Source organism: Dermacentor albipictus, chromosome 2, assembly GCF_038994185.2.
Source record: "Dermacentor albipictus isolate Rhodes 1998 colony chromosome 2, USDA_Dalb.pri_finalv2, whole genome shotgun sequence".
NCBI lineage: Eukaryota > Metazoa > Arthropoda > Arachnida > Ixodida > Ixodidae > Dermacentor > Dermacentor albipictus.
The window spans coordinates 48,619,418-48,627,339 of NC_091822.1; the positions used below are offsets into that span (position 1 = coordinate 48,619,418).

General features: G+C 51.6%; 1 protein-coding gene across 1 annotated transcript; it reads left to right on the forward strand.

Annotated features, from left to right (window-relative positions):
* Positions 1-202: 202 nt before the first annotated feature.
* LOC135904289 (uncharacterized) lies at positions 203-7,684 on the forward strand. Its single transcript, XM_065434918.1, has 3 exons — positions 203-216; positions 4,416-5,512; positions 7,620-7,684. The coding sequence occupies exons 1-3, from the start codon at positions 203-205 to the stop codon at positions 7,682-7,684; spliced, it is 1,176 nt and encodes a 391-aa protein (XP_065290990.1).
* Positions 7,685-7,922: the final 238 nt, after the last annotated feature.

Genomic DNA, 7,922 nt, shown 5'->3' on the forward strand with positions numbered 1-7,922 from the left:
TACCATCACACGGGCCCTCTGGACAGCCCTGAGTTGGTCCGCCAGCACTTCACTGTGCAGCATCCGCTGCCATCACTGTTCACCTCGAGAACCATCACCGGCCAACGCCAAGCAGCGCCAAAGCATGTGCTCTAAATCGAGCAAACCCCCACACTTACTACAATAGAGTGAAACCCCGCAGTCCGGATTAATTTTGTTCATGATGACCGGGTTAGGGTACGTACGTGTCTGCAGAAGCCCTAATGTAACTAGGGCTTCTAAATTAAATAGGCCTGTGGCCTATTTAATTTAGAATGTGGCAGGGGGAATGCCCTGCGCCCTAGGTAATAGTGCTTGGTGATTTCGTTGTAGGTTAACAGCTGGTCCCTGTACTCAGGAGCGGGAGATCCAGCCCCTTCAGGGAGTACACGGCACACTAATCCTCGCGCCTCCCTGTGCGCCACATCGTTGAGCTTACGCGGGGCTCCCTCCACTGCCCCCATGTGCGCAGGGAACCAAGTAACTGTATGCGAAGTGATATCCCTACCCTGCATCAGTCTGTTAGCCGGTTCCGCAACAAGTCCTCTCGAGAAGGCTTTAATCGCAGATCGCGAGTCACTAAACACCAAAACTCTTCTTGAATCAATTAGTGCTAGAGCAATAGCCACCTGTTCAGCAACCCCCGGATCATGGGTATAAATGGAAGCAGCATTTATAACGCTCCCTTTGCCATCTACCACCACCACCGAATAAGCATTTTTACCATTAATCCATGTGGCGTCAACAAAAGCAGACTCCTCCTCCTGATCCTTTGCCTCTCGCAGCAAAGCCCTAGCTCTCGCGACCCGCCTCCCTACATTGTGCACGGGGTGCACATTCCGCGGGAACGGACGAAGCATGATATTTGCCCTAAGGTTCACGTTCAACTCGTGTAGGGGCGCCCTATCGTGCGACACAGCGACCGATTCTTCAATTGACTCTAAAGTATACCTACCCGCTGGTGCACCTAGCAACCGCTCCCTCTGTGCAATACGCTGAGCCTCGGCAATTTAATCTAAAGTATTATGCAAATCGAGTCGTAACAACATATCATTTGACGCAGTCATAGGCAGACCAAGCGCAGCCTTGACGTCTTTTCTGATTAATGCTTCCAATTTATTTTTGTCCCCCCTATTTCAATTTAGCATAGCTGCCACATACGAGAAATGACACATAATAAATGCGTGAACTAAGCGCATCGCGCCTTCTTCTCCTAAACCCCTATGCCTATTAGAGATCCTTCTTATAAGTCTTATCGCCTCTTCCGTCTTCTTGGTAATACGCTGAATGGCTCTAATGTTCGATCCGTTCGCTTCAAGTACAAAACCCAGGACCCTGATAGGTTCAACTTTGGGTATCACCGACCCTCCCCTAGTATGAATTTTAATGCAAGGCTCAACTTCCGGTACCCAACCCTTCGGCCTACGACCTAGCTTCTTAGATTTTAAGATCAACAACTCCGACTTTTTAGTGGAGCACTTGAGCCCCATAAGTCCCAGATACTCCTCCGCAAGCGCTACCACCTTCTGCAGCCTAGCCTCAAGCTCTTCATCACTACCACCTAGAGTGTTCTTCCTAGAGAGTTTCTTCCTAGAGTGTTAAACATTACTTTAGTTTTCAGCAGAATAATTTTTAGACCCACCCTTCTGCTTTGCCTCTCCAGGTCAGGGAGCATGCATTGCAATTAGTTCTCTGAGTTACTAATCAAGGCAATATCATCAGCGAATCGCAAGTTACTAGGCTATTCTCCATTAACTCTTATCCCCAATTCTTCCCAATCCAGGTCTCTGAATACCTGCTGTAAACACGCTATGAGTAGCATTGGAGAGATCGTATATCTCTGCCTGACGCATTTCTTTATAGGGATTTTGTTGCTTTCATTTTGCAGGACTACGGTTGCTGTGGAGCCGCTATAGATATCTTTCAGTATTTTTACATACGGCTCGTCTACACCCTGATTCCGTAATGCCTCCATGACTGCTGAGGTTTCGACTTAATCAAACGCTTTCTCGTAATCAATGAATATATCAGGGTTGGTTATATTCCGCGCATTTCTCTATCCCCAGATTGATAGTTTAAATATCGTCTATTGAGTAGCCTTTAGGGAATCCTGCCTGATCCTTTGGTTGACAGAAGTGTAAGGTGTTCCTGATTCTATTTGCGATTACCTAAGTAAATACTTAGTAGGCAACGGACAGTAAGCTGATCGGTCTATAATTTTTCAAGTCCACACACACTTACTTTTCGCTAAATTTGGTATCGGTTGCGTTTACAGTTCTCCCACGGCAGCAGCGTAAATTCTGCTTTGTTGTATCAAAAAGCTTTGGAACGTTCGCATGCGAAACTTAATGAAATTATCATAATTAGACCCCTGTCTTTGAAGCTTGCGTACATATTGCCCATAGAGGCCGAAATCGACAGTCCACTAGGTGAACCCTTACAGAATAGCCCTCCAGGTTTGCTCACCCAGTAGACGTTAGTGCTACATGGCTTCCAGGGACGACGTGCTGCGCCGAAGTAGCCGTCGATAACGATTCGCGATCCGCGAAACGAACAACTGACGCGCACAACCAAGACGCGCTCAACGTGGACGCAGATACACAATTCAACCGGCGAAAGCCCCGGAACTCTCCCATAACGTTTTCTGCGGCGTGCGGCAGAGGGCGGCCCAGGAAAATGAAAACGGCGAATTTTGTATCGCTTCTTAAAGACATCCGTAACACTCTAGAGTGGTTGCATGAGTAGTAGTGGGGGCGGTGGGGGCGTGTACAAGAGGCAGATTTAATTTGGCGATCATAGCCGGCCATTGCTCCGCCCGAGTGTCTCTTATAAAATCAGTGTGGTGCTTCACCTCATGTCGATCAGAGCAGTCTCTTGTGAGAATTCGATAAGGAGACGAGACGTTTCTTTGCGGGCTATAATTGGCCCTTCAGGGAACCCGAGGTGTTGCAGACACGTATGTGGAAGGTCTTCTTGTTGCAGATTTTTAGGAGAGCGTCACTGTCGTCTCAGAATTTCGGGCACAACCAGAGGAAAAGTTCAATGTCTCCTGCCTGGCAGTATGTCGTACAGTTCGGAGAATTGATGCTGCCCGTCTTAAATAATCATGCTGGTGTACCAGCAGACCCTGTCTTTATTCGATGTAGAAGTGAGTCTCCCTCTAAACGAAACCTCTTGGTTACGCGTGGCATATGTGATGGAAATCAAAGTAACCCAAAGTGATATCGAAGGTCATATTTCTCATCTTGATTGCTATTTAGGCCCTTAACTTTGGGAGGATTGTGGAGCGCTGCGTATTGTAAGAGTTGTGGTCGGGCATATCATAACGGGTAGCTTCCCCGTGCCGTCATCAGACTCGGACAAGCTAAGGAAGTTGTTCAATGGAGGAACTTGTTCTCATCGAGAAAGATGAATATTGTATGTATTGTATTGTATTGTATGTATTGTATGTATTGTATGTATATATTGTAGTCTAAATGAAAGGTGGAGAACGTTACATTTCATCAGTCAAGCATGAATGATAACGAAACAAACGCAGCAGCCGGAAACGGCTGTTTAATAGACTCTCTCACCTCCCTACCGTCCACCTTTCGTCCAGTGCGAACGCTCAAAGTCATAGAATGACCTGCCTTTGAAGGGCAGGGTTCACGCACACACTCCCGCACTTTTGTTTCAGTGAACATACCGAGCGGAGTGGGGCCTCGTAGAGAGGAGTTCTCACGCTTGACTCAAGCTGGCATGTCATAGTTGCTGAGCTGACTCCGCAGTTAGGCGTGGCATCTGCGAAACGACCGTGACGATTACCGGAGTCCGTGGGGGAACGCCGCAGAACACCATTTTCCGGGAGTTTGCTTGCTCCAAGTGGTCTGTGAAGGTGACAACTAACCAGCTAAAGATACTCAGTCGGCCAAACGTCCCTCCCTTTGCGGCGCCGGTAGTCTGTCCGAGTGAGACGCATTGTCGGCGTCTGAAGCAATTCGTCGCAGCAGGCTAGGAGAGGCTATGGGTGACTACCCTCGCTGCCCGATTGCAACAGTATCCAAGAGCATCAGCTTTTTTGTTGCACCTCTAGTGAATGCGGTGTTGCCTTAGAAACGTGCCGTAGAAAGTTATACTGCGGTGTATATCGGTAATTATGAGCATGTAACTTACAGAAGTCGCAGTTACACGAGTAGAGAAGTACATTTCCGCTACATTTCTTCTGCGCTCTGCGTACACGCTGAGCCATTTTACGGCAAACACAGAAGACCCCTCCTCGCAATGTGCGGCGCTGCCCCGACGCGTAGCGCGCCACTCGCCCACTTCTTCCCTTCGGGCCGTGCGGGGACCGGTACGAGGATGCCCCACTACCCTTGCATTTAATAAGTTTTCTCGCTCTCTCCCCTTCCAACTTCCAGCGTGCATCACTCGAACACTCGCCGGCTGTGGAAGCTCATCGACAGCGACCACCGCCGAGTGCTTCGCATGTGCCACGGCCTCCCTCGCTCATCGCGGGTTGCGGAAACGCTCGCGGAAACTGGCGCGTGGCCCGTCTCTTTGACGGCTGACCTGCGTGCCCTCGGTCACCTCGAGCGCCTCTCCTGTGCCCCGGACGCAGGACCCATCCTGTCCCTCATCCGTTGCCTGCCCCAGTCACGAGTGGGAACAGTGTGCGATCTGTTTGACAGCCTGGTGGTCGACCCTCCGCCCGTACCGCCTACCTGGCCACCGCCACACCAGCGCACGCCACTTCACGTGTGTCTTGACCTCCCGGGCGTTCGCTCCAAACATCGCACGCCTCTCTGCGCTGTACAGCAGGAGGCTGCTGCCAGGATCGAGGACGACCTGGGAGGAATGACGCACTTGTATGCCGATGGCTCCGTCCTCAGCGACGGCTCGGCGGCTGCCGCCTGTGTTGCTCCCGCACTTGGCATCTCGAAGCAGTGCCGCCTCTACTACCGGGCTTCCTCTACCACGGCGGAGCTAGCGGGACTTCACCTCGCTGCGGACATTCTCGAGGAGTCGCCGCACATCACCAGCGCGGCGATTCTCTGCGACTCGAGGTCCGCGCTGCAGCAGCTGCTACTCGACGAGCGCGCGCCGCCCCTTGCACAGCGCCTTGCCGTCCGTCTGCACGCACTGCAGGGGCGATGCAACCTGGGCCTGCAGTGGATCCCCTCGCACGTCGGAGTCGCGGGCAACGAGACGGCGGACCGGCTAGCCAGGCGCGCACACGACTCGTCGACCGCGCTGACAGACCGGGTGAGCTCGCTGGACACAGCGCGACTTCACTTCAGACGGGAGCTCGCGCTCCGCCATCCCGACGACCGAGTTGCGCAGGGGCGCCCACTGCGTCATCTCCCGCAGACCGGATTCACTAGGCGCGAGCGCGCCTTGCTCCTCGCCCTTCGGACCGGTTCTGTGTGGCCCGCCGAGCGGCGGCATCGACTGCGTGGAGCCCCCTCTCCCCTTTGCGGCGACTGCGGCGCGATCGAGACACTCCAGCACCTGCTGTGTGAGTGCCCCAACTTTTCGCTCGCGCGCGCGTCCCTTGCCCGTGTCTACCGTGGGCACGGCCTGCCGTGCGACACCGTGACTGAACTCCTGCACCCCTCGGGCTGCCCTTCACGCCACAGGACACTTCTACGTGCGCTCCTGACATTCGCCGAGGCTGTCGGCCTCGCCGACCGCCTTTAGCTCTGCTGTCTCTGGTGCTCTTTCTCTCCCCCTACTTTCATTCCCTACCCCCTGTGCAGCGCGGTTGAGGTGTCCTCTGCTGAGAGACAGTTACTGCGCTGCACTTTACCCCAACCTTTCCTTCCCATCAAGAATCTCCTTCTCTCTCGAACACTCGCGTTTAGGCGACGCGGCTCCTCTTTCCACGCACAGCGTGATTCCTATGTGCAGCGTCCGATGCGGGATGCCTCTAACGTGTCGCTGCGCCGTAGCGCGTCTGGTGAAAAAGCGTCCCCTGCGATGTGTGCCGAGCTGCTTCCGAGGAGTCATGCGTCTGCGTGGTGCTCCCAAACGAGATAGAAAATGATCCCATTGAGGCGTCAGGCACATCGTTTGGCTCGCGTAGATCGTTTCTCCCTCAGAGACACCGAGTTCTTTGGTTCGTTCCGCTTGCTCAGGCGCACGTTTCGTTGCCGTGCCAAACGCTGCGTTGCTCGGCGCTCACCGCGTGATTGGTGGGTGCAAAGTCCGATGCGGGGTGCCTCATAAGTCATCGCTGGGCCGTAGCGCATAGTCTTACACCCCTTGCCGGGTCGACGGGAACGCTGTCGCGTTCCACTCTTGAAGGTGAAGCTTAAGCGTCGTCCAAATTTTTATATGATATAATAGTGGTGGCTACAGCCTTGAAAGACGTATTTAATTGAATGTTTTGGATAGGAGCGCCGCCTTGCACGACTATAACGACGTCTCCTGACAAACTGCTGTAGTGTTCGCGGTCCGTTCGGACAACGATGAAACCTTTGAGGAATTGACTGCGTTTAGGGCCTATATTTGTTTCCTGTGGACAAGATGCTACTGCCGAGAACGTATTTATTACGTCTCTATTGTCAGCTACATTGTGAATCAATCCTTTACAATTCCAGTGTATGACAAAAGCCATAGCGGCGGAATTGAGAATGTTATGTGTATGTATTAAATAGTTGTGGGTGACGTGTTAAATGTACTGTGCTATTCGAAGAACGGTAACCACTCAGGTTACCGGTCCATTTCATGGCGCAGTTACCAAGAGCTTGTCTTTCTTAACGCGCTCCAGAGAGTGCTGATCTTTTGGCGTCGATGACGCTGGAGTTGTGTGGACCTCCATAGGCTTCTCCGAGACGCTTGATGATCGAGAACCAGGCACTGAGACACGCGTCTCAGGCCTTCTAGTTTGGTTTAGCCTAGGGCCCTGCGAAAGCGGGATCTGCAGGCCCATCTTTGATGGCGATGGGACAACAATGGCTGCTGACACCAAGGGGACGGATGGAGTTACTACTGGGCCACTGACTGTGGTCCCTGTAGACCCCTGAGATCACTGCGGCGTTGCCGCATGCCATACCGCACTGGCCTAGGGTGTTTGACGTTTTGAGGTAAGTGTGATAGCTTCCATCTTGCTTCATAAAAACGAGATCTTCTCTTTCATCGTACGTGCGATTATCTCTTTTTCTTTCATCCAGCAAGGGCAAGATCACGAATATGGTGGATTATCTCCTTTGCAACTTGTAGAGTGTGGAGGAGCATTGCAGTTGTCCGATTGATCACCATTGCCATTACACTTTGCACATGTCGAGTTACTTCTGCATGGTTGCGATGCGTGTCCGAACCTCTGCCACCTGAAAAACCACCTCGAGTTTGGGATATATGGTCCCACATTGAGCTTCACATACCTTGCATCAAGTGTACTAGGCACTATACTGGTACCAAAGGTAAGTATGACATGTTTAGTTGCAATTTGTTCGTCATTTCTTCGGAGAGTTATCCTTTGAACCTTGAACAGATTTTTTTCTTGGAAACCATCCGGTAGTTCTTCATTGCTCAGGTTCAAGAAATCTTCTTCTTATATAACGCCCCTGCTTGTGTTTAGAGAATGGTGTGCTGAGATTGTGACTTTGATGTCACCGACACAGGTGAGATCAGCCAGCTTTTCTACTTGGTCTTTGGTTTTGAGTTCGAGGAGGAGGTCCATATGTGACATCACTGGGGCCTTTTAATGCTTTCCAGTTTTTTCTACGAGGTATTTGGCCACTAGGAATGGCAACAGTTTTTTCACTGGTGTGGATCTTTCAATGTGCATCACATGGTAGCGTGGGAATGTTTCTGTGTTGCTTCTTAAAGTTAAATCAGAAATTGCTTTGGTGCACCCTCTTCTATAAGGACGATCTAAAAGGGACGGGGAATGCGTCTTCCATGGCATTCATGGAATATTCAGC

Coding starts and splice junctions, on each gene's coding strand:
- LOC135904289 (XM_065434918.1), top strand. Junction 5,513..7,619: donor GACACTCCAGCACCTGCTGT/GTGAGTGCCCCA, acceptor TCACCGACACAG/GTGAGATCAGCCAGCTTTTC.